Source organism: Muscardinus avellanarius (assembly GCF_963383645.1).
Source record: "Muscardinus avellanarius genome assembly, chromosome: 10".
NCBI lineage: Eukaryota > Metazoa > Chordata > Mammalia > Rodentia > Gliridae > Muscardinus > Muscardinus avellanarius.
The window spans coordinates 407,065-433,027 of NC_137796.1; the positions used below are offsets into that span (position 1 = coordinate 407,065).

The 25,963-nt window shown below is 56.3% G+C and overlaps 2 protein-coding genes across 2 annotated transcripts; one reads left to right on the plus strand and one right to left on the minus strand.

Moving 5' to 3' along the window:
• Window positions 1-377: 377 nt before the first annotated feature.
• Window positions 378-13,365, minus strand: ZNF276 (zinc finger protein 276; the record flags this gene model as incomplete). The annotated part of the gene is made up of 11 exons (XM_080702701.1): window positions 378-648; window positions 716-815; window positions 2,977-3,094; window positions 3,546-3,621; window positions 3,688-3,798; window positions 8,055-8,138; window positions 9,234-9,312; window positions 11,153-11,596; window positions 11,687-11,733; window positions 12,125-12,428; window positions 13,209-13,365. The coding sequence occupies 11 exons, from the start codon at window positions 13,363-13,365 to the stop codon at window positions 378-380; spliced, it is 1,791 nt and encodes a 596-aa protein (XP_080558827.1).
• An 835-nt stretch (window positions 13,366-14,200) lies between these two features.
• On the plus strand, window positions 14,201-24,367 carry VPS9D1 (VPS9 domain containing 1; the record flags this gene model as incomplete). The annotated part of the gene is made up of 15 exons (XM_080703136.1): window positions 14,201-14,299; window positions 15,500-15,575; window positions 17,087-17,179; window positions 17,269-17,431; window positions 18,142-18,253; window positions 18,344-18,406; window positions 19,090-19,142; window positions 19,242-19,329; window positions 19,500-19,585; window positions 20,525-21,036; window positions 22,062-22,191; window positions 22,438-22,646; window positions 23,184-23,280; window positions 23,915-24,019; window positions 24,274-24,367. 15 exons carry the CDS (start codon window positions 14,201-14,203, stop codon window positions 24,365-24,367), a joined length of 1,980 nt encoding a protein of 659 aa, XP_080559262.1.
• Window positions 24,368-25,963: the final 1,596 nt, after the last annotated feature.

Consider the following 25,963-nt stretch of genomic DNA (forward strand, 5'->3'; position numbering starts at 1 on the left):
CTGTCTCAGTGCACCAGCCTGACTCCTTTGTAAATAATTTATTGCAAGCATAACACGGAGCTCTTGTTGCACTAGAAAATGGATTACAAATCTTGATTGCTTTAGTTGGGAAAGGAATCAATTATTCATAATCTGTGTTTGGCCCATGTTACTCAGTATTGCAGGAAAGTAAACTGCTGGTCCTAGAGCAGGTGTCAGGCCACATGGCCCGTGAGCCCACTCCACTGCCAAGAGCGAGCGGCTGCACAGGGGCACAGCACCAGGCGCTGAGAAGCCCGCAGAGCGAGCCAGGGTGTGCAGGACATGAGACACCTTCGCACCGTGTCACACCTGCTGAGTCCAGGCTGCTTGTCGCGCCACCGTCCCATCTGTGGCCCTCAGGTAGGCTCTGGCTTCACAGCCCGGCCCTCCATGGTCCCCGAGGAACTCAGGGGCCCAGGCAGTGGTTCCACTTCCAAGGGCGGGCCCTTGTCCTGAGTCTGTGTCAGAGGATGGACCATGGACATGTGCACATTGAGGTTGTGGGCCTTCTCGAACCTCCGGCCGCACTGGTCACAGGCAAAGTCCAGCTCAGTCTCCGCCTTGTGTTTGGTCATGTGGTACTTGAGGGACGCCCGCTGCCTGCACTGGAACCCGCACACTTCACACCTGGGGACAGAGGCAGGTGAGGATGGATGCACGCGGGCCCCAGCCTCCAAGCCCAGCCCACACTTACTGCAGTGGCTTGGCTCCCGAGTGGCGCAGCTGGTGGACCAGAAGGTGCTTCCGCTGCTTGAAGGTCTGCCCACACTCATCACAGATGTAGTTACGCACCTCTAGAGACCAGAGTGAGGGTCAACACATGTCCCCAAACACACCAGCCCCACGAAGGACAAGGTCGGACCTGGGAGCAGTTGATGACCCAGCACAAAAACGATGTGCCCGAGCAAGGGCCTTTTGGTGCCTAACCTTCTTTACAGAAGAAAGACCCTCTCGTGAGTGTGGTGCTGAGGACTGAGCCCTGGGTCTTCCTACCTCCAAACTACAACCCACCCCAATTTCATTTTGAAACAGGGTCTCACTAAGTAGCTGAGGCTGGCTGTGAACCTACAATCCTCTTATCTCAACCTCCCAATCACTAGGATTACAACTGTATGCTACCATGCCCAGCATGAAAGACGCTTCTGATACAAAGAATTTCACAAATGAAAGCTTCTCAAGCGCTTAGAAATTGTCACATGGCCATGATTCCTCCTTTGTCAGTGATATACATTTAAAGCCTATTTGGTGTATGTGGCATTGGAGATAGAACCCAAGGGCACTATACTTCCAGCCCTTTTTATTTTGAAACAAGGTCTCATTAAGTTGCCAAGGCTAGCCTTGAACCTGTGATCCTCCTGTCTCAGCCTTCCAAGTACTGGTATTATAGGTAAGGTAAATGCCACTGCACCCGGTTTAAAGTCTTTTTTTTTAATGTATGTAGTACTGGGGATTGAAATCAGGGGTATTCTATCTCCAAGCTATATCCCCCAGCCCTTTTTAAAGGTGTTTTATTTTGAGGGGGGCCAGTTGGGTGGGGCATGCTTATAATCCCAGCATTTGGGAGGCTGAGACAGGAAGATCAAAGTTCACGGACAGCCTCAGCTACTTAGTGAGGCCCTTTACAACCCAGTGAGACCCTGTTTCAAAAATAAAGAATAAAAAAATAGGGCTGGGGATGTCACTCAGAGATAGAATGCCCCTGGGTTCTCCTCAGTACTTCAAAAAAAAAAAGTTCTTAAACAGTCTTGCTAAGTTGCTGAATTGGCTAGGCTGGCCTTCAACCTGTGCTCCTCCTATTTCAGCCTAGTACTCAAATACCAGGATCACAGGCATGTGCTACCATGCCCCAGCTTTTGAAGCCCCCCCTTTTTTTTTTGCAGGTCTGGGGATGGAACTCGGGGGCATTTGACCTCTGAGCTACACCCCCTGCCCTATTTTTTATCCTTTATTTTGAAACAACATCTCACTAAGTTGTGGAGGGCCTCACTAAGTAGCTGAGGCTGTCCGCGAACCACAGTCCTCCAGTCTCAGCCTCCCGAATGCTGGGATTACAGACGTGAGCCACCATGCCCTGCTCTTGAAGTTTTGTGGTTTTTTTTTTTTTTTTTTTTTTTTTTTTTGGTGGTGGTACTGGGGTTCCTGGAAACCCTTCTGGCTCTGGGCTACACTCCCAGACCTATTTTTATATTTTTATTTGGAAACAGGGTCTCTTAAGCCAGCACGTCTGGCTTTGAACCTGCGCAATCCTCCTGTCTCCGCCTCCCAAGCGCGGGGATTACAAGTGTGCGCCACCACACCCGGCTTGAAGCCCATTTTTTAAAGATAAAATTGAAGCACCCCTCAATTGGTCACAGATTCCTAGAGAAACTAAACCAACATGGCTTTACAGACAGCTTCTTGTCAGAAGTTCTGCACTAGTGGTCCACACTGCACAGGAGACCACTGATGGAGTATGGTGGCTTTACCCGCTCCGGAAGTCAGCTTCTCACATGAGTAGAGCCAGTGGCCACGCTGTGCACCCACTCCACCTGGGGCTGTGGACACCTAAGGCAGCTTCCTTTTTTTTTCTCCAGTACGGAGAATTGAACCCAGGGGTATTCTAACTCCAAGCTACACTCCCAGCTCTATTTTTATTTTGAAACAGGGTCTCACTAAGCTGTGGAGATCCTCACTAGTACCAAGGCAGGCTGACCATAAGCCTGCAGTCCTCCTATCTCAGCCTCCCCAGTACTGAGATCATAAGATTGTGCCCATGCCCGGCAGCAGCTCCTGAGGTGCACTCTAATGCTTCACCTACTTAGTTGGCTGTGACCACTAGTGGCTGGCTGGCCTCATACGCCGTTTGAAGCCTCTTAGCCACCTAGGCACAAGCCCAGGAGTGTAGCCAGGATGCACTGCCTAGGCCACACAGGCTTGGGCCACGCCTCACCAGCGCTGGCCTGTGACAGCAGGTACCTGTGTGAATCAGTTTCACATGACGCTGCAGGTAACGGTCGATCATGAACACCTTGTTACAGCCAGGGTGGGGACAGGGCCTCTCTCGGACCTCCTCGTGGTGCTCCTTAATATGTTTCTGCAGGAGGAAGCAGGCCAGAGACCCCAGGTGCTTGGTCTGCACAAAGTCCCAACTAGCAACCTCCCAAGGAGTCCCCTGGGCAGGTGGTGGTGGGCCCTCCTGGGGGCAGAGCCAACGTTCACCCCATGTATGACAGGGCCTTCTGGGCCTTGCACATGCTGCAGAGGGCCTCACTCAGTAGCTGAACTGGCTGTGAACCTGTGACATTCCTGTCTCAGCCTCCCAAGTCTAGGGTTACAAGTGTGGATTGTACTACGCCCAGCCTCCTCTGGCTCTTGAAACTTTACTCTTGTCACACTTTGGACCTACAGGGAGCATCTCCCCTAGCCTAGGCTCATCTGAGTCCTTGGGCAGTCTGCACCTGGCTCTGCAGAAACACCTGGTGGCTCCCAGGCTCATGCTAACACCCTCCACACCTGTCAGACAGCCAGAAGCCGCAAGCCCTCACCTTCATCCCGTCGGCCCCTCTGTACACAGCTGTGCAGCCCTGGTGAGGACACTTGTAGATGGGGGGCAGCTCCTCCCTGCAAGGCACAGCACACGTGGGGACACTGCATGGCAGCCAGGGCATCCGTGCCGCTGCCACTCACCTCTCACAGCGGGGCTTCTTTTTCCACCCAGGCTTGGGCCCAGGCTTCTTTCGAATTTTTGGTTCTGCATCCTTCTTGGCTTCTTTGCTTTCACTCTTCCTGCCAGAGACCCTGAAAACAAAAGAAAGCCCATTCATAACAATTCTTTATTTCTCCCGCTTCTCTCTTCGAACACTAGAGGGTGTTCCTGAAGCTCCTGTGACTGTGCTGCTTGTGTGCAAACCAGCTGCCTCAAACCTGCCGAGAGTCCCAAACCCAGCACAACCGTGGGAGGCTGCGGCTGCCCAAGGCGGGGCAGAGGCTGGGAAGCAGAGCACAGTGCATGTGACATGTCTGCAACCTGTCTACAGTTATCACAGCGCCTGCCTTAGCGTGCACGAGGTCTTGGGTTCAATCCCCCCCACAAAAACACACAAAATGGCACCCATTTAAAATTTAACATGAAGCCGGGCGTGGTGCCGCACGTTTGTAATCCCTGCGCTTGGGAGGCTGAGACAGGAGGATCGTGCAGGTTCGAAGCCAGCCTCAGCTACTTAGTGAGGCTCTCAACAACTTAGTGAGACCCTGTTTCCAAATAAAATATAAAATGGGTCTGGGAGTATAGCCTGGAGGTAGAAAGCCTCTGGGTTCCACCCCCAGTACCACCAAAATAAATAAATAAATAATAAAATAGGTCTGGGTGTGTAGCCCGGAGGTAGAAGGGTTCCATCCCCAGTACCACCAAAAAAAAAAAAAAATTAAATTTAAAACGGAGCCTGGTGTGGCGAACACTTGTAATCGCAGCATTTGGGAGGCTGAGACAGGAGGATCACAGTTCGCGGACAGCCTCAGCTACTTAGGCCCTTGCAACTCAGTGAGACCCTGTTTCAAAATAATAAGAAAAATAGGGCTGGGGGTGTGGCTCAGAGGTAGAATGCCCCTGAGTTCCATCCCCAGTACCGCCAAAAAAAAAAAAAAAATGGTCCGAGTTGTGGAGGGCCTCACACTAAGTTGCTGAGGCTAACCACGAACCTGCAACCTCCTGTCTCAGCCTCCTAAGAACTAAGATTACAAGTATGGGCTACCATGCCTGGTTCAATCTACTAATTTTTTTGGGGGGGAGTGGTACTAAGTTGCTGAGAGCCTCACTAAGTAGCTGGCTTTGAACCTGTGCGATCCTCCCGTCTCAGCCTCCCAAGTTCGGGGATTACAAATGTGCACCACCATGCCCAGCTAATTTTTTTCTTTTATTTATTTGTTTGTTTATTATTATTATTATTATTATTTGCAGTACTGGGGATGGAACCCAGGGGCATTTAAACTCTAAGCAACATCCCCAGCCCTATTTTTTTATTCTTTATTTTGAAACAGGGTCTCACTGAGTTGCAAAGGGCCTAAGTAGCTGAGGCTGTCTGTGAACCACGATCCTCCTGTCTCAGCCTCCCATGCAACAGGTCTTTAAATATAACGCCAAACACACATACAAAAACAGGCAAATTAGACTTTATCATCAAAATTTTGTGTATTGCCGGGCGTCCTGGCGCACGCTTGGGAGGCGGAGACAGGAGGATCACGCAGGTTCAAAGCCAGCCACACTGGCGTAAGAGACCCTGTTTCTACAAATAAAATAGGTCTAGGAGTGTAGCCCGGAGGTAGAAGGGCTTCCAGGAACCCCAGTACCACCGTAAAAACAAAACAAAAACAAAAATTTTGTGTATTACTGGATGCTACCAAGATAATGAAAAAACAAAGAATAGGATAAAATATCCATTATTCAATTAGCATAATTTAATATACAGAATATATAAAGGACTCCTACAACCTTTTTTTTTCTCCCAGCACTAGGGATGGAACCCAGGGGCATTCTACCTTCAAGCTACACTTCCAGACCCTTTTTTTTTTTTTTTTTTTAGTCTTTCTTTTTTAAACGGTCTCACTGAGTTGCGAAGGGCCTCACTAAAGTAGCTGAGATGCCGGGTATGGTGGCATACGCTTGTAATCCCAGCATTCAGGAGGCTGAGACTGGAAGATCATGGTTTGCAGACAGCCTCAGTTACTCAGTGAGACCCTCTGCAACTTAGTGAGACCCTGTTTCAAATTAAAGAATAAAAAACAGGGCAGAGGGTGTAGCTCAGAGGTCGAATGCCCCTGAGCTCAGCCCCAGTAACTAACTAGCATACACACACATACACAGAATACTTAGATTAAGGGCTGCCAGGATTTAAGGAGTAGAGGAAATCGTTGCTTCATGGGTGTATAGTTTCTGGTGTGAGGCGATGAAAAGTTTGGAAATAGTAGTGGTAGTAATGGTGATTTTGTGAATAGACCTAATGCCACTGAATTCTATGCTTTAAAATGATTATTATTATTTTTTTTGCCGAATTAGGGTTAAAACCTGAACTAGAGCTGCACCCCCATTCCTATTTTTTATTCTTTATCTTGAAACAGGGTCTCAGTTGCAGAGGGCCTCACTAAGTAGCTGAGGTTGGCCGTAAACCTTCCATCCTCCTGTCTCAGCCTCACAGGTACTGGAATTACAGGCATGCGCCACCACGCCCTGATGTGCAAGCTGCCTCTCTTCCTCCTGACCTGCTTCTCCAATACCAGGTGTCTCTTAAGCAGGAGACTCCAGAGAGCCTGCACCTCTGTTTGTGTCTGACAGTGAACACCTGTCTCCACCCTGCCTGACTGTCCTATGCCCTCGAACTTGGGTCTGGGCTGTCACTTCTGGCTGAGACCATGATGCTCTGACCAGCACATCGCCAAAGGCCCTGCTTGTTTATCCTGACATAGGACCTGAACTGCCAGACCACCATCTGAAGCCAGATGGACTTCGACAAAGAGGACTGAAGAAGCTCACTCGTGGACCAGACACACATGCCTGCTGGCTCTTGACCTCACAGGTTGCTGGTGGGGACCTAGCACCCGAGGAGCTGAGTGGCCTCCAGGTCTATGCATGTCATGGTTAGCAGAGGCCCGTGTCCGTTGCTACCTTGTCCTACCACTGAACTACCAGCAGTTTCACCATAGGCCTCTTAAAATAGATCTCAGGTATCCCAGTCCAAACCATGTGCCCCTGGGTTCCCAGAGGGGGAAATGGCCCAGCAGGGCCTGCTGTCCCATCTCAGCAACAAGGATCCAGCAGAGCAAACTCCCCTCCCAAGCCTGCTGGGAAGGGCACCTGCCAGCCCCTCCTACGCCAGTGCTGCCCACACTAGTGGCAGCAAGCGATGCACGTGCGCACTCCAGGATGTGTCCCAAGACTCAACCTGTGGAGGCCACTCACCAGGGAGCCGGCACTTAGAGCAGCCCAGGCAGCATCCAGCCATGCTTCCTGGGAGCAACAAGAGTCTCTGCGTTCTCTTGGCCCCTGGCCAGCTTTCTCCCACTCGAGCATTTCTGCTTGGGACTGTGTTCTGATTCTGAGCATTTCCCATGCCTCCTACTCTCCTATTTCTCTTAATAACAACTGTCAGAACTCACCAGGCGCAGTGGTAAATGCCTATAATCTCAGTACTTGGGAGGCAACAACAGGATGATCACAGGTTTAAGGCCAGTCTCAGCAAATAAGCAAGACTGTTTCAAAATAAAACATTAAAAGGAATAGGGGTGTAGCTCAGAGATAGAATGCCGCTGGGTTTAACCCCAGTATAAAAACAAAAACCTCTGAACTCCCTTGAAAAAAGGACACCAAGTTTACTTCTCAGATCTTTGTTGCAAGGCTTTCTTGGCTGACAGCGTGGCACCCTGAGTGGTGCTCTCTGGGTTTGCATGATGACTGGATGCCTGGCATAGGTCAGAATAAAGGGGCACCAATGAAGTGCTCTCCTTGCAGCGCCCTGTCTGCCTGGCAAGAGGAAACAAGTTCCTGCAAAGGAGTCGAAGCAAGATCACAGAAGCCACTCACAGCGAAGCCGGCAGAGGCCACCTGGCTGTGGAAATCAGCGCCAGAGAGAGCAAGAGGTCACCAGGCTGGGTCCCAGCGACTTGAAGGAGGCAGGCCCAGGGAGCAGAGTGAGCGGCTGGGTGGGTCCAGAAGACACTGGTATGCACGAGGAATGGGTCTGGCATTCCCTGGGATGGGGCCACCTGCCTCCTCACAGTGAGCACACAAGCCAGATCCAAAGCACCAGGCGAGGCATGACCAGTGACAATGGGACTGCCCTTCCAGACTTATTAGTCCACCTGGCCCCTCAAACTGCCTACTCAGAAGCCATCTCCTGGGTTTGGGAGATTGGGACAGAGGCGAAACGAAATGGTCACATGAGGCAGATGAGGAAAAGTGGCCCTGCATGCTCAACCCATCCCATCCCTTCTTGGGCAGTGATTCAGGCTCACCCCTCTGATGCCACCCGCCAGCCCATGTGGCAGCGGGGCTGTGCCCTTACTTCTTTTCTGGGTAAGGCTCAAAGGACTCATCCGAGGACTGTGCGTTTTGCTTCTTGTCACTTTCGTCTTCACTCAGGAAGTCTCTAGGAGAGACCAGAGAACCTTCAGCGAAGGCTGGCTCAGGCCAGTGATGGACCCACAACCTCCTGTCTTAACAGATCCCACAGCCCACACTCGTATCTACTGAAAATGTCTTAGGAAATCTTAAAAAACAAAACACCCAAATCTCTAATCCCATTTCTAGCAGAGGGCAAGCCAGGGTTACTGAGCCAAACAAGCCAGCAGTCCCCATGGGCCGAGTGCTTCCTACCAGGACTCAGAAAGGGTTTCCTGTGGGCCTGAAGTCTGCAGAGACTCCAATGAGGTGGGCTCCCTGGCAGGTAGACACTGAGAAAGCTGCCACCTCTCACAGTTAAGCATGGCCAGCTGTGTACTGGTGAGCTTGCTGGCAGCCACTTCACAGAGGCAGTGAAGGGGGCAGTGACCTCCACCCTAAAACATGAACTACAACCATCTGGTCTGTGTTGGGCAAAGAGAGCCATGCTAGCAAGCCCCGGTTCGCCCCAAGACTGCCACCCACTTGGACAGAGAAGGCCTGGGGGCTGCAGCTCAGGCACAGACTGCACCACACCTGGTCTCCTTACTGGATTCCAACCAAAAACTGTGCTGTCCTTCCCTGTTTGTACGAGGGATAATCTGGGTTCCAGCCAAGGACATGGGGGAGGACAAAGAGATGAACAGCAGAGTGGCTCGTCTCAGAGTTACAGGCCCTGTCTGTGCCCTTCCAAGGGAGGCCTGTCCTCACCACCGCCTGCACACCGCCTCTGCTTTAAGCCTCGAGAGCAGCACACAAAGGGCCAGAAGCCAGCAGCTTCTGTTTTGTGACGTCTGCAGCTGGCACAGAACCATGGCCTTTTGTAGGGATGAGCAAGCGGGAGCTTATCAAAGCAACCCACCCTGCCCTGGTCAGAAGCTGCACTACACTTCTTCTGCAGATGCGTCAGGACTGGGTGCCTGTGGGACACGGAGCCCCAGTCAGGAGCAAGAAGCCGTGGAAGATCCCCGCCATTCCTCTCCTCCCGACCTCAGAGGAGAACCAGAAGGGGCAGCAGCCTCAGGGGAGCCGAGTAGTTTCCGAAGAAGAAATGTGAGGCTATTTAAACCCACTCTTCTCTCACCCCTCAGAAAGGTCACTGAACTCGTCTTTTACCCGATCATCCGAGGTTGAAGATGGGACCTGCTTCTCACCCAGTTGCCCTGGGAAATAAAAACAGACTCTTGTTACCAAAACAAACCACAGGCAGTGCCTCCCTTCATCTGATGACAGAGCCTCCCTTGTAAGGAAGAGGAGTCCTCCGCCTCTAGCTCCACTTCTGGCCACAAAGGTCCTGCGCAGCCCCAAGCGCCTTGATGGAAGGCACGCACGGCACCACACATCGAAACTGAAGGGACTGCTACCATCAGCAAGCCAACCCTCCTGGACTCAAGCCACACGGTCCAAGTGGGGAAGACCCACACCTGGTGGGTGTTTGGGGCATTTTTAAATTACTGGGTCTTTGTTTGTTTTAGTGAAATGAGGTCTTGCTATGTTGTTCAGACAGGTCTTGAACTTGTAAGCTCAAATGATTTTCCCAATCAGCCTTCTGAGCAGCTGGGACTACAAATTCCACCATGCCTGACTTAAGATCATCATTATCGCCAGGTGTGGTGGCGCACGCTTGTAATCCCAGTACTTGGGAGGCTGAGACAGAAGGATCACAGGTTTGCAGCCAGCCTCAGCTAGTGAGTAAGGCCCTCCGCAACTTAGTGAGACCCTGTTTCAAAATAAAGAATAAAAAAATAGGGCTGAGGATGTAGCTCGGAAGTAGAATGCCTCTGGGTTCAATCCCTAGTTCCACCAAAAAAAAAAAAAAAAAAAAAAAAATTATCATTATCAAGCTAGGCATGGTGGCACACCCTTGTAATCCTAGTACTTGAGAGGCTGAGACTGGAAGGATGACAGGTTAGCAGCCAATCCCAGCAATTCAGTAAGGCCCTCCACAACTTAGTGAGACCCTGTTTCAAATAAAAAATAAAATAGTGCTGGGGTGTAGCTCAGAGTTAGAATGTCCCTAGATTCAATCCCCAGTACCAAAAAAATTTTTAAAAGGCTATTATCAATGGATTGGACACAGTAGTACACGCCTGTAATCTTACTCCTAGTATTTGGGAGGCTGAGACAAGAGATTCACAGCAACTTAGGGAGAAGGCCCTCAGCAACTTAGTGAGACCTGTTTTTAAATAAATGGTAAAATAGGGCTAGGGATGTAGCTTGGAGGTGAAAATGGCCCTGGGTCCAATCCCAGTAGCAAAAAAAAAAAAAAAAAAAAAAAAGGCTAATGTGTAGCTTGAAGTAGAATGACCAGGGTAAAATCCCTAGTACCCTCCTCCAAAAAGGTATTATCATTATCAAACTAGCTAAAGCACGCAGTTTACAAAGCCCAAAACCCTGACATACTCCGTCTCGAGCTCCTTCCTGGAGCTATGCTGTCTGGGCTGGGCTTCTCCATCCAGCGGAACCACCCTGCTAGCTGTGCCGCTTTCGGCCCCACTAAGGCTAGCTGCACAAGCCCACAGGTACAGGTACACATGCACACGGGAAACCAGAGGGGGACGGGAAGCTGGTCCGGCCTTCCCAACACAATGTCCTGAGCAGCTGCATGAAACCCACAGAAGGGCCATGTTTCCCATCAGCCATCAGCAATGGAGACCACCACACTGGCCCACAGGCAACTAGCTGATGCGCAAGACATGGCCTGTAACTGGCCTCAGGCTGTGGCCTTTTTCTTCCCCCAGGTCCTAGAGGAAGACTGGATACCAGATGAGAGCCTTCAGAGGCTGCTGAGGCAGGTTCTGCCTGTGAAGGTGCAGGACACGGAGCCGGCACCCCCAAGAGGAAGCACTGAGGGTGCTCCCTGTCTCTTCCTGCCAGCTCCCTCTGTCCACTGCGCCACAACCAATGCCCAGCGAGTAGCAGAGCCATTCACTTTCAACTGAAGACCCCGCCCACTGAGGAATGCGAAATCCTCGCCTAGCACAGGCCAAAGGTGCCTCCTACCTGGGGCCTCACTGGGGGGAAGGCTTGGCTGTGGTGGGGGGCCCGGGCCAGGCCCCACAGGGCTGTCATCTGAAGGAGGTGGGGCCACATCCATGCTGGGCATCTTGGTCTCAGCCCCAACTGTGGTCCCTCTGCCCTGGGAGAGCCGAGGGGCAGCCCGAGTGGGGCTGGACTCCCAGGTCTGGGTGAGTCGTGGTGCTGTTTCCTTGTCCCATGCCCACTTGACCGCCAAGGCACTGTCCAGCAAGAGGGCTCTGCAGCTGGAGTCGGTGTCCATGGTGTAGTCGTGGCCCTGATCGCAGCCCCACACAGCCTGGATGGTGCCGCAGTACTCGGAGGACAGCGTCCTCTGAAGGCTGGGCAGGGCCCTGCAGCTGGCTGCATGTCCATGCACCCACCCCACCAAGCCGTGCAGGCACCGGGGGCTTGAGGTGATCAGATCCACTGAGGAGAGTCAACAGAGACATCAGCCCACGTCTGGCCAATACCCGGCCCAAACTTGAGAGCCCACCCTCACACCAGGGGCGGACTCACCCAGACATGCTCCTTCCTCCACCACTGCTGGGGGCTGAACAGGGAGTCTGCAAAGGATCAGAGTGGCCATAAGCAGGATGAGGAGTCCAGGCCTCAAAAGGCTCCCTATGGTTTATTTGTTTATTTGCTAGTTTACTTATTTATTTTTGCGGTACTGAGGATGGAACCCAGGGTCATTCTACCTCCCAGCTACACCCTCAACCCTATTTTTTATTCTTTATTTTGAAACAGGGTCTCCTAAGTTGCAGAGGGCCTCACTAAGTAGCTGAGGCTGTCCGCGAACCACAATCCTCCAGTCTCAGCCTCCCAAATGCTGGGATTATAAGCATGCTCTGAGGCTGTGAATGTCTCACAGTAAAAGAGCATTTGCCTAGCATGCACGGTGCCCTAGTATCATATCCTATTTGGCAAAAAACAAACAAAAAATACCCCGCCTACTTTGCACAAGGTTTCCGCTGTCCTGGTGGGGAGACGTTGACTCTCAGCAGGAAGGACCTGAGAAGGCTGTGGCACTGGTAGAACTGAGCGTGGCAGTTCTTGCAGACAAACTGAGACAAGGAGGGGTCCTGGTGTACAGCCACACCCAGCAGCCGCTGGAAGTCCCTGATAAAGATGCGCTCCCCTGGGGCTGGCCTCTCTGAGCTCTCTCCAGGTACCCGGTCAGAGATGCTGCGGAGACTCCGCAAGGAGAACTTCCCATGGCAGAGGCGACAGTGCCCCATAGCAAGAACCCGGCCTGTTCCTGGGCAACACAGCAAATGTGAAGAGTCAGCAAAAAGCCCAACAGGTGAGCACAGGACATCGGTGAAAGCCTACAACCCCGAAGTCACCCAGTGTCTGGGAGAGACAGCCTCCCTGGGGCCTCCCAGATGACCGGGCACCAGAGGCAGGCTCAGGTGCTGGGCTCAGCTCAACACTCAGCCTTTGGAGAGCCACGAGTCCAGGAAACCTTCCGAAGAATTCTAAAAATCTCCTCAAGGACACAACTCCACTTCTGGTCACATCATCCTTGTGAGGCCAGAAATGAAGTTGTTGTGGCCAACTGTGCCCTCCAGAAAAGGGCTTGCTGTCCTGCCTAGGTTTCCCGTCTGCCGCTGCAGACAATGCCACGTCCTTTCCTGCCCAAGGGTGACCTAACAAGACCATGCACAGGAAGTGTTCTTAAAAAAATGGGCACAAAGCTCTACACAAACTCACAGTGAACTGCTGTGAGTACCCTAGCCAGCGACTGTTTACACACAGACCACCAGCTAACCACACCAGTGGGTCTGCCTTAACCAAAAGGAAGCTAAGGTTCAGAAAGGCTAAGTAATTTTCCCAAGGGTACACAGCACAAAGAAAGAACTAGAGACCAGACCAGTATGACTTCAAAACCTGGACACTAAGTACAGCAGGGACTTAGAGACAGGACTCTCCTAAAGGTCACAGCCATACAAGCAGCGAGAGCAGCCCCTGAGCCGAGAGCCGGCCGGGACCCGCGGCCTCGCCTCCGCCTTACCCAGCCCGGGCCCGTCCGACCCACCTGCCGCGTCCGCGCCGTCCTCGCCCGCGTGCCCGCAGGCCTCCGGCCCGTCCGCGCTCGGCCCGCGGCCTCGAGGCCTGCCGCCGCCGCCGCCCGAACCCCCAGGCTGCCCGGCCGCCGCGGGCGAAAGGAAGCGGCCGAGCCGGTCCCGCCTCATGGCTGCGGCCGCCGCTTCAGCCCGGCTCGGCTCCCCGCGGCTCTGCTCGCTCGACTCCCAGCTCCCTCGGTTCCGCTCCGCCCCGCTAGACCGCACGCTCGGCCTGCGCGGCTCCTCGGGACTCAGGTCCGTCCGGACTCCACTCGCCCCGTCCCGCTAGACTCCGCCCGCCCGCCCGCCTCTGCTCGCCGCGCTCGGTCCTCCGCACGACGCACGCTCGGCCCCGCCCCGCCAGACTCGGCCCGCTCCGTTCTGCGGGGATCGCGCGCGCCCTCCGGCTCGCCGCCGCCCAGCCCGCTCGTCGGCCGCTCGGTTCGGCCCGACCCGGCCGTTGGGCACGGCTCCGCTTTCACCCGAGGCCGGCGAAGTGGGGAGCGCGCCCCCTCCGGCCGAAGGCGGCCGTGCCCGCTGCTGCCGCCCGTGAGCTAGCCGCGGGCGGACGAGGGTCCTTACAAGTCGCGGCCAGCCCGGAGCCTGGCCCTCCCCTCACCAGGGGAAGCCGAGGCGCCGGCCGACAGGCCCAACGGCCACCGACGTCCGTAGGCGCGGGCGGCTGCACTTGAAGGCTCTCGGCAACTCCGTGCCCGGGTTCTCTCCGCCAATCCCCTCGTCCAGATGTGGAGAGGACCCGCCCCCCGGCCACTGACAGCTCCCGGCGGGCGCCACCCCTTCCCTCCGCCGGGCCGAGGTCTGCGCGGCGCGGAGGGCCCCGGAAGCGCGCGCGTCACTTCCGGCGGGGTCCGCTGCTCCGGCGGCTCCCGCGGCCCCGCGCTTCGCGTTCCGCGTTGGCGGTGCCCCGCCCCGCCCCGAGCCGCCGCCTCCCCGGCCCGGCGCCATGGCCGCTGCGGCCGGGGATGGCGCGGCGAAGCCGCTGCAGAATGCCATGAAGCTGGCCAACGGCGCCATCGAGCTGGACACCGGCAACCGGCCCCAGGTGAGGCGGGGCGGGGTCGGCGGGGGCTGCGGTGCGACCTGGGGCGGGGCCGGCCCTTCAAGGGATGAGACTCAAGCTCTGTGTTGTAAGGGGATTCGGGAGGGACGGCCTGCGGAGCAGCGCGCAAGGGTGACGTGACAGACACATTCCGTGTCTGCTTGTGTTTTTCTGGGCAGAGACTAGATTTAACGGAAGGAATCAAGATATGGCTGACTGGGAGCTCTTTTGTGACAGCGGCGGTTCGCAGTCGCCTTCAGAGGTCGCTCGGAAATGCAGGGAGGGAGGGGTGTGACTTGTCTCTCTCTGGGAATGGTTGTCTGCTCAAGGGATGGCGGCCAGGTAGAAAAGCCGGCTAAGCCACACTGGACTGCCAAGCAGGGAAGGAGTCTGCATATGCCTAGGAAAAGTACCCTGGTACCCCAGATGGCTTTCTGGGGCAACAGACTCCCTATGGTCAGAAATCCTGCCTGGAATCCATTTCGCCCTTACCTCAGAAGTGGCAGGCTTAATTAAAGATGGGTAATTTGACAACTGGGATAAAACAAAACAAGCGCAGCATGCTGTGGGTCCTGATGCTCTGAGCCCCGGCCAGAGCCTTACCACCTTCAAAGTACAACGTACAGTGTTCCAGCTCCCCTGGGAACAGGGAATACTTATTTAGTTTGATGAAGGGGATTTCCCTGAACCCAGGCCAGAAAGCAAGTCTGAGATTTGCAACCTTGCTTCCCCTCTAACTTGTCAGGAAGTGTTTTTCTTAAGCCACAGAGGAAATGATAGGAAAGAAACGTGTTGCACAGAGTGAAAAATGACACCAGCTGCTGAGGCTGCTTTCCCAGGCCCACTGGATGAATAACTTCCTTCTTCTGCTGGACAGAAAGCAGTGAGGGAGAGCTTGACACCCAGCCAGCCAGTCTTCAGCTCCCACTGCCTGTGCAGGAGTCCGAGAAGGAGGAAGTACTTTGATGGTGGTCTCCAGGGCTGACATCTTTCCCTTTAGTCGGGAACCCCAGAGACACTGTCTTTGCTCCAGCAGAACACACTGAACACCTGAGGGACACCAGGCTAAATGGCTAACACTGCAGGCTAGGTGTCTCAGGGATAACCAGGCACTGCTGCTCCTGGGTCACACAAGGCACCCAGGCCTGATGTGCCCCCCCCTCTGCTGGCCTGACCCCTGCTGCTTCTCTCCCCTGGCTACAGGAAGCATATACGGAGTACCTGAGGAGCATACACTACATCTCTCAGGTGTTACTGGAAGAAGCAGAAGTGACTAGAGGTATGTCTCAGCCTTGCTCCCCTCGTGAGGGCCATGCTGAGAGAGCTTGGCCCTGGGCCCAGGATTGCCTGTCATTCTAGCCTGGTCAGTAGAAGAAGGTGGACCATAAGCATACACTGTCAGAGTGTGATGTATGGGCAAGGGGATGAATGCTGGGTGGACAAGACACTTCCCCAGGGCAGGGAGGTGTGAGCTGCACAAAGGTGGGGGTTCCCAGCAGAGGGGCATACTAAGGCCCTGGGAAAGGAGTGGGTGTGAGCGTGGCTCTGTGGGCCTTGGTTGGAACAGAAGCTCCTGGAGGCTCTGAGCTTTGTGGGAGAAGCCAGCATGGGAAGCTTGAGGAGGCACTGCAGGGAAGACAGCAGGTCTGGGCCACAGGAGGTGGGGCCAGTGAAGGGCCTGGGATGTGCCTTGCAGGTGGGACTGGCCAGACCTGCTGGGCTGAGGGTAAGACATGGGGGCAGGGCCAGAGCTATGTGTGAGGCAAGAGTGGAGAATTCTACTGTGCACACTAAGTCGGAAGGGCAAGCAGCCTGCTGGACATAGGATCACAGTTAGGAGGAGCTAGTGGTCACCCTAGTTCCCTAAGAAGTGAGTGGGCTGTGCTGGCCCCTGGCCTTTCCAGAGTGAAGCACTGTGCAGGAGGAACCCAGGGGAGGAGACAGAAACCTAAGTGACTTGCCACCTTTGGCAAGGTGGGGATGTCTAGGGACAGTTCCAGGGGGAGCTGGGAGCTAAAACAGGAAGTGGAGTGAGGAGAAAACAGGGTGAGGGTTGTGCCGTGAGGGGAAGCAGAACAGTGAGTCTCAGAGCTGGCAGGGCCCAGGGGACAGTGTGCCTCTGAGCGGAGCAGTCCCCTGAGGGGCACAGCACAGGAGCCTCTGGGCAGGCGCGGAGTAGGGGAGGTGCGTGCCGCTCCCTCGGGGAGGCAGGGCTGTGCTGGGGCCGCAGGTGGGAGATGGGCCAGGAGAGCCCTCAGCATGTCTGCTTTGTGTGACGGCCCTTGAAGACTGCATGGCCTGGTGTCATGGCTGCAGGTGAGGCCCGCAGTGAGGATTGGCAGCCTCACATAGGTACAGCACTGTGACGCCCGGGACTGATGCAGACTGAGGCTCAGTCTGATGCTGGGCTGACAAGTTCAGGCAGGTACATGGTCATGAGCCCGGGGCGGGGCCCCATCAGGTAAGGTTTGGTTTGCCCTGCTTTTTTTTTTTTTTTTTTTTTGGTGGTACTGGGGATGGAACCCAGAGACTTTCTACCTCTGGGCTACACTCCCAGGCCTATTTTATACTTTATTTGGAAACAGGGTCTCACTAAGTTGCTGAGAGCCTCACTCAGTAGCTGAGGCTGGCTTTGAACCTGTGCGATCCTCCTGTCTCTGCCTCCCAAGTGCGGGGCCTGCGCCACCACGCCTGGCTTGCCCTGCTTTTCACTTACTCATTTTATCCTGGCTGGCAACATCTGATTTGGGGTGGAGCTAACTGTAACTGGCCTTTTTGTGCCTTCCCCAGAAGCCAGGGAAAGTGTGCCCCCCGACACCTCAAAGATGCTGAAGCTGGCTGAGCAGTGCCTGGAGCGGGCCCAGTCCACAGCTGCCAAGCTTGGTAGGTACCCAGAGAAGGAGGCTCTAGTCTGCATCTGATTTGTGGGGTGAGGCCTACCCTTCTGACCCCTAGCTATACATGGCTTTCAGGGAAGACACGCCTGAAGCCTGCTGTGCCAGTGGCTGCTCCAGCTCCCTCACCTACCAGCCGGCACCGCCGGGTGTGTTCAGATGAAGGAGGGAAGCTCTCTCCTTTCCTGCCTCCTGAGATCTTCCAGAAGCTCCAGGTGGTAGAGTCACAAAACTCCAAGAAGTAAGATGAACAAAGTGGGGTCAGGGTGCCCTGCGCCTGGGGGCTGGCATGGGAAGGCCAAGCAAAGTGCACCTGCCATGGGGAACGTATGGGGAACGCAGTTAGATGGGTCCTGAGTCTGGGGGCTGGGATGGGAGATGCCCTGAGCCTGAGGACCGGGATTGGGTTTCCCTGAGCCTAGGAACCGGGATTAGAGGTGCCCTGAGCCTGGGGGCTGGGTTTGGAGGCCAAGCACAGTGCGCCTACGCTGGGGAACATGGTTAGATGGGTCCCAGAGCCAGACATGATGGCACGTTCCTGTAATCCCAGTACTTGGGAGGCTGAGACAGGATGATGGCAGGTTCAAGATCAGCCTCAACAACTTAGTCAGACCGTCTCCAAATAAAAAATAAAACTAGGCCAGGGTGTAACTCAGTGGCGAATGCCCCTGCGTGTTTCATGTTGTCGCCAGCTGATTTTCATAGCATTCCAGAGGTCTGGCTTCTCTTGAGAAGTCAAAAAGTCCTGGCAATATTGAAGCTTGTGTTTCAGTGGATCTTAGCAAGACAGCATTCCTAGCTTACCCAGACCACCTCTGCATCTCCTTCCTGCCCCTTCACGACCTCCTGGTCGCAGAGCAAGGTCGGGAGAAATATGAGGGAGGCTGTTGGAGTCACTGGAGCACTTCTGGGCTTCCTGGAGTCTACATAGCTGCTGGTCCCCATTTTCAGGGAGCTGACACCACTAGAGGAGGCTTCCCTGCAGAACCAGAAACTAAAGGCCACTTATGAGGCCCGGATGGCCCGTCTGGACCCCAGCCAGGCCATGCAGAAGACATCGCTGGTGAGCGGGGCCTGGGGAGGACCTGGGGGAGGTTGGGGAGGGGCCCAGGGGTGGGTGAGGAGCCGATCTCATTTCTCTTTCCTCTCATAGACTCTGTCTCTGCAGAGACAGATGATGGAGAATCTGGTGATTGCCAAAGCCCGAGAGGAGACGGCATCCTTTCTGCCCACCCTAGTCAACCTTGAGAGGAGAGTGTGTGATCTTGAGTGTAGGGCAGAGTGGGGAGGAGCAGCCAGGGCCCGAGTCTGTGTGGGACTGAGAGACCTTCCAGCTGTGGGGGGATCTGTCCTCAAGGGGATGCCCTGTCCTGCTCTCATCCCTGGGCCCTCCTGGCCTCTGCGTGAGCTGGCCTCCCCTCTCCAGCACCACTGAGTCCTTCATCCTCCAGGCCTGCTAACCTGCCTCCCCAAGAGGACTTTCCTGGGAACTGGCCCCTGGGCCCCGGTGGAGCCTGGCCTCCTGGCCTTGCCCACTGCTGGACTGTACCTCTGGAGGGGAGTAGCAGCCTTCCCTACTTGCTGGACCCTGGGATGTCTCAGGGGTGTGTGGAGCAGACAAGGGATGGGGAAGGGGTGGAGGCCCTCTCAGGTCAGGAATGCTGGCCCCTAGCCAGGTGTGGTACACACACCTCTTATCCCAGTACTTGGGAGGCTGAGACAGGAGGATCACAAGTTCAAGGCCAGCCTTGGCACATAGACTCTTAGCAACCTAGAGAGACCCTGTTTCAAAATAAAAATAAAGTAGGGATGGGGTATAGCTTGTAAGTAGAATGCCTCTGAGCTCGGTTCCCAGTACCAAAAAGGAGAAATGCTGGTCCCTTGACCCTGCTGTCCCAGCTCCAGCGCAAGATGGAGGAGCGCCGGCTGCGGCTCCAGGAGGCTGCCAACAGGTGCATCTCCTCCCCACCTCGGGGTCGGGGTGGAGCCTGGTGGGGGATCCCCGTGCCCATAGGTCCAGCCCTGATCCCTCAGCTTGTCTTCTTTCCCAGGAGGTTCTGCAGTCAGGTCGCCCTGACCCCAGAGGAGCGGGAACAGCGGGCTCTCTATGCTGCCATCCTTGAGTACGAGCAGGACCACGTGAGTCCTGCTGAGGAGCGGGTGGGCGCAGGGCCAGGGTGCGCGGGCCTGCTGGTGTTGGGTCTTCCCCACACCCCAGGGGGTGGGCCCCAGCACAGCCTTGGCAGGAGATAAGGGGCGTCCCATCGTGGGAACCACTGTGCTTTCCTCCAAGGCCCCCTGTCCTGCAGGATTGGCCAAAGCACTGGAGGGCCAAGCTCAAGAAGAGCCCAGGGGACCTGTCGTTGGTGACCAGCCTTGCCTCCCACCTGCTCAGGTACCAGGGCCCACAGACCCCACCCATCAGCCTGGCTCCTCCCCCAGCTGGAGGGTTAGAAAGGGAGATTCACCCAGGCATGATGGCCACACTCGTAATCCCAGTGCTTGGGAGGCTGAGACAGGAGGATTGGAGGTTCCTGGCTAGCCTCAGCTGCTTAGTGAGGCCCTGTTTCAAAGTAAAGAATAAAAAACAAGGGCCAGGCGTGGTTGTGCACGCTCGTAATCTCAGCATTTAGAAGGCTGAGACAGGAGGAGCGCGGTTCGTGGACAGCCTCAGCTACTACTTAGTGGGGCCCTTTGCAACTCAGTGAGACCCTGTTTCAAAATAAAGACTTAAAAATGGAGTTGGGAGTGTAGCTTGGAGGTAGAATGGCCCTGGGTTTCATCCCCAGTACTGCAAAAGATAAATAAAAACAGGGCTGGGGATATAGCTAAGAGGTAAAATGCCCCTGGGTTCCGCAAAAAAAAAAAAAAAAAAAAAAAAAAGAATGATTGATGAGGACCCAGGAGTGGCTGCCAGGGGCAGGGCTCCGCAGAAGGACCGGCGCTGTTGACGCTGCCTGCAGCCCAGGCCGCGTTGCTGGAGCCAGGTGCAGGCCTCAGCGCCCCTCGCACTGGGCCGACTCTGCTGGCTTCCTACAGTCAACACGGACGGAGGAGGTTACACAGAAAACACAGGAGTCCCTTCTCTGAACTCTTGTGCAGCATGGCCTCTGTAGGCAGGAAGATGCTGCATACAGGCAAGGGCCCGCAGCCAGGGTTGAGCCTTCTCAGCCCCCAGGCCACAGTTCAGCAGGTAGATGGTGGTTATGTCCGCTGCGATGGTGGCTCTGTGGCTCACTTCTCTGCCAAGGGCAAGGACAGTGGGCAGGCCAGGGCGCAGCCTTCTTGCTGTGCTGCGCTGCATCTCGACATCAGCCCACCACTCTCCTTTCAGCCTCCCCGACCACCCGATCTCTCAACTCCTGAAGAAACTCCAGTGTGCAGTGTACAGCACGTTGTACCCTGTCGTGAGCCGGGGCGCCCTCAGCACTACGCCTGCCCCTGGCTGCTGCTCCCTGCCCCCGGACACCGATGTGCTGCTGGCTCCTCGTAGGCTACGGACCTCTCAGAGCCTCTACTGTATGCTGTCCCCTGCAGAGCCCAGCGTGGCTCCAAGGACCCAGGATGGGCCCCCAGCTGCTACTCCCCCACCCCCACTCCACTCTGGCCCCCTGGACAGAGGAGCAGATGGCAGCCCAGCTGGGCCTCCCTCACCCCTGGTAGACGCCTCATCCTGCCTGGCAGACAAGGACAGCTCCTTTGAAGACCTAGAACAATTCTTGGCTACATCTGAGAGGTGGAGCCGGGGCCCCGGGGGGCAGCCCGAGCAACAGACCCCAGGAACGAAGAGGGAGCCCTTGCCGGAGTGTCTGAAGAGCATAGCAAAGGACATACACAATGCCATCGGTGAGTCTGCGAGCCTGGTATGGGGGTGTAGGCCTTGGTCCTCGGCTGTGCCCTGGGGGCGGGTCACCCCTTTAGCCCTTGCTGCTCGGCCCTGTCCTTTCTTCTCTCTTTGTTTTTCTGTTTGTTTGTTTGTTTGTTTGGGTGCTGGGGGTTGCGCCCTGGGGCATTCTACCTTTGAGCTACATCAATCAGGCGTGGTCATGCACACTAATAATCCCAGTCCTTGGGAGGCTGAGACAGGAGGATTGCAGGTTTGTGGCCAGCCTCAGCTACATAATGAGGCCCTCTGCAATTGAGTGAGATTCTGTTTAGAAATAAAGAAAAAATAGGGCTGGAGGTGTTGCTCAGAGGTAGAATGGCCCTGGTTTCCATCCCCAGTACTCCAAAAGAAAACTTAAACAAATAAATGAGACAGGGTCTTGCCAAGTTGTGGAGGGCTCACCAAGCCGTGAGGCTGTCCTCCCCTCTCTCTGAGGCTGTGGGCAGCAGGAGGTCCTGGTTGCACCACTGGGCCAGATCCATGCTTCGCTAGCCCACACACTGCCAGTGCACGCAGCCTGCAGGTCTCTGGGCTGCCCCGCACAGGGGTCCTGGGGCCCAGAGTGCAAGGTGGCCTGTGAGTTCCTTCTAGGGATTAAGGCCTCCAGGGTTTTGGAAGAGCCAGGGAGGAAGGGCCAGGAGCCAGGCCCTGGCCATTCTTCAGAGGGACTCTGATGCTCCGCAGGCTTCTGCAGTCTTTTCAGAAGGGGTCACGCTCCCCTCTCCCTGCAGGCCTGTCGTCCCCAGGGTGGGGGGCTGGGAACCAGAGGGGGCTCCGGTCTCAGACTCCCTGGCCTGGCCCCAGGCTGCGCCACATGGGACGGCAAGGGATGGGGGTATTTGGAGGCAACTGGCAGGGCAGGCAGACCCTCCCGCCCAGGTGTGGACACGGCCTGGGGCTCGGCCACAGGCTGGCTCTGGGTTTGGAGCTGCAGAGGTGGCTGAGCTGAGGGCCCACCTGGCTACCCCACCTCTGCCCCTGGCAGACAGGCTGCTATCACTGACCCTCCTGGCCTTTGAAAACCTGAACACGGCCACCTCCAAGGACCGCTGCCTGGCGTGTATTGAAGAGCGCTTCTTTTCCCCACTCTGGCCCCTGCTACTGGCCCTCTACAGGTGTGTTCCCAACCCACTGACCACCACTCACCCACATCCTGAGTTCTGAGGCCATGTTGGGTGTCCTTGGTTTGCAGATGGCCCCATGCCTGCCTCTGTGATTAGGGTCTGGGAAATTGTTGGGCAGCTTGCTTGTGCACATTGCTGGCTCTCCCAGGACTGGTCTCCAGGGACCCAGCCACAGCCCTGCATCTGTCCCCCAGGCTGGGTCCCTGAAGTGGCCCAGCTGGCTTCTCTCTGCCCCAGGAGCGTGCACCGTACCCGGGAGGCCGCTCTGAGCAGGAGCATGGAGCTCTACAGGAATACCGCCCCCGCTGCCCTTGGCATCCCCACCAAGCTCCTGCCCCAGCAGCCTGAGGTCCAGGGGGCCTCCACCTTCCCCTACTGCACAGCAGCCCAGGAGCTGGGACTGATGACCCTGGAGAGCTGCCCCCAGAAGAAGCTGGAGTGCATCGGTACGGGGCTTTACTGGGTGGGAGATGGACCTGGTCAGGTCAAGCAGGCTCCCTGCAGAGTTGTCATCGGGCCTGTGACTTCCCCTCTGGGCTACAGACCCCTGTTACGTCAAATGTGGGAGTGATGCCCCTAGAGGGTAAGGCTCAAGGTCTTACCAGCCAGCCAGGCATGGTGGCACACATTTGTAACCCCAGCATTTGGGAGGCTGAGACAGGAAGATCATGGCCAACCTCAGCTACTTAGGCCCTTTGCAATTCAGTGAGAAAGACCCTGCTTCAAAATAAAGAATAAAAAATAGGGCTGGGGGTATAGCTCAGAGGTAGAAGCCCCTGGGTTCCATCCCTAGTACTCCCCCTAAAATAAAAAGGTATTACCAGCCTTGCACATGAGGAGGGATGGATGGGCAGTGCCAGGGAGAACACAGGCCCCTGGGTGGGCGGCAGCAGGGCTCTACCCATCCTGGGCCCCTCAGTCTCCCTGTCTGCCACGCCCTGTGCACATGCCCTACCTGCTAAAGCCATGCTTCTGTGCCACAGTGCGGACCCTGCGGGCCATCTGTGGCTGTGCAGAAGAATACTGCCGCTCCCAGGAGGCCACGCCCACGTCTGGAACCCAGGCCCCTGCTGCTGCCATGTGAGTACTAGGATAGCCAGCGGCAAAGGGGACACGAGGTGTGTGGGCTAGCAGGAGAAAGCTCTCCCTGGGTGTCCTGCAGCCCTGCCTCTGGCCAGCCCAGAGCAAGCAGGCCCTCAGGCTGAGCCAGGCTAAGCTTTCCTGGCTAATGAGGGGAAGGGCAGACTCCAGCCTCCTCGGCTCCCCACCCTGCACTCTTCTCAGAAGCTGCTGGGTTTTGAGACCTCACAGAGCTGCAGGAACACTCTCCCTGGGTAAGCAGGAACCCTCTTGATGTGGTCCCCTGCAGAGCTGAGTGCTCCTGATCTCAGCCTCCTGCAGGACCAGAACCACTCTGCAGGTTGACCCTGTGGATGAGAGGGCCTCACAGGGAGCGAGGCTGCTGGGAGAAGGACCATCCCTCCATCCTCATACCCCAGGTTCCCAGGCGCCTGTGAGCCTGAAGATGCAGGAGGGTCTACATGTTTCTAGCCCCCTCTGTCACACAGGAGCTCCTTGAGGGAGAGCCTTGCTGGAACAGGAGGTCTCCTGTCATGCTGATGGGCAGGCAGCATGGGGAGCAGCCTGCGGCCAGCCCCACCCAGCCAGCCTCCCAGGTGAGGGGGCCAAGGCTGCCCTGTGTTCTGCCCCGCAGTGGTGCCGATGACCTGCTGCCCATCCTGTCCTTCGTGGTGCTGAGGAGTGGCCTCCCCCAGCTGGTGTCAGAGTGTGCGGCTCTGGAGGAGTTCACCCACGAGGGGTAGGACATCCCAGCAGGGAGGGCGGGGACGAGGGAGCCGCACCCATCCTGAGCGATCCAGGCAGCCCCACATCCTCCTGGGTGGGGGGCCTCACTTGGCAGAGCCCAAGTGAGCTCAAGGACCATCTGCTGGGCAGCAGCCTGGAGTATGGGCGCTCTGCTAAGGACAAGGACAGAGGGGAGGCAGTTGCTACTTCCCCAGGCCCCGGCCTCTGTCGCCCCCAGGTGACGTTTCCGGTGCTGCCTCTGTGCAGGTACCTGATTGGAGAGGAAGGCTACTGCCTGACATCGCTGCAGAGCGCCCTGAGTTACGTGGAGCTGCTGCCTCGGGGGGCCCTGGGCAAGTAGTGGAGACCAGACCCCAGGGGCTAAAGGAGCTGCAGAACCACTGAGGACCATCCAGGCCTCCACGCTGCCCTGCACAGCTGGCGCGGCACTGGGCACTGGAGGGTCCCGCTGTGGTACACCCTCCTGCGCGTGCCTCCTCCCCACCCACATCTGCCCCTTGTCCCAGCAGGATGGTGAGTCAGCTCCTTGTGCGCCCCTGGGCCTACACACCCCTGACGGCCCCTGGCCGTGGGTGCAGCCAGCATGGAGCACTAGTAGGCCTAGCCCTAGTAGGCCAGGCTCCCTGCACAGGGGCCCTTGCAGGCCAGTGGGGAACGGGAAGCCGAGCCTGGCCAAAGGCAGAGGCAGCTGGCTGGCTTTGCTCCCATCTGTCCTCTGGGACAGTCAGAGCTCTTCTGAGAGAGGGTCTTGTCAGAGTCAAGAGTGAGAGCCGGACCTCTACCCCAAAACTTGGGCACTGGTGGTGAAAAACTGAGCTATTTATTTATTGGACAGTGACTGGCTGTCCCTGTTAGCCCAGGGGCCCTTGCTCTGTCCGTCTGTGTCTGGGCCTCTGAGCTCCCACCATTACCCACCCCTGCCTGGCTCACCTGGTGGTGGGCGACGAGCCCCAGAGCCCCCGGCCAGCTTTCCCTCCTGTGCAGCCATCCCCAGGTCAGCGTGGGCCTGAGGTCAGCACCCCTGACTGTTACAGGCCCTGTGCCCCCACCAACCTGGCCTGAAATAAAGAGGTCATGCTGTCTGGCTCCGTGTGGCTCACTCAGTACCCAGCTGCTGGCCATTGTGGAGACCACTGCGCCCCAGTTCTGGGTAGCCACAGCCCAACCCAGCCCCTCTGCACAGGAGCAGGTCCTTCTGGGGCTGTCCCTGCCAGGGATGTGGGCCTCACTCCCAGGGCAGAACAGCCGTGGTGGGGCAGGGGGCGTCGCTGAAGCACAGGCACTCGAGGAAGCCCTCATGCACACTCGGGGTGCCCAGGATTGCCGAGCTCCTCCGGGGCACATGCAGGCTGTTCTGCATGTGGGCACGCACACACATACCCCACGCTGTGTGATCCCACACACACACTGCCTGTGACAGTCGTGTCTACAAGGACACACCATGCTTGTGGATCTGAGCTCCCATGTGTGGGAGCTCACACACATGGCCAGGAGTACCTAGAGGTGGCCATGCCCCACGGACCGAGTGTGGGATACATGCTGTCCTGGGGCCAAGTGCTCCACATGTGAAGTGAGCCCATGTTCCACACGTGGCACACAGGTGAGCCCCGTGGTAGCCCTGTATTTCACACAAGGCATACAGGTGTACACCCTGCAGTGGCAGTGCTCCCCCACGCCTCCTGATGGCTGTCACCCCTGGACACATGTGGGCACTCACAGTGGTTTTATGTGGCCCCAGAGGAGGGAAAGCAAGTGGCCAGGCATGGACAGGAGGCCTATATCAAATGGAGGCACATGGCACCCTTAGGAAAGGAATGACCCAGCAATGTGGGCCACCACAGAAGGCGCGTGGCAGGTGCTGAGGGAAGGTCCCAGCCCAAGTCCAGCAGGGGCTGGCAGTGGGGCGGAGAAAGTCGCTGTGGGCATCTGAGGCACA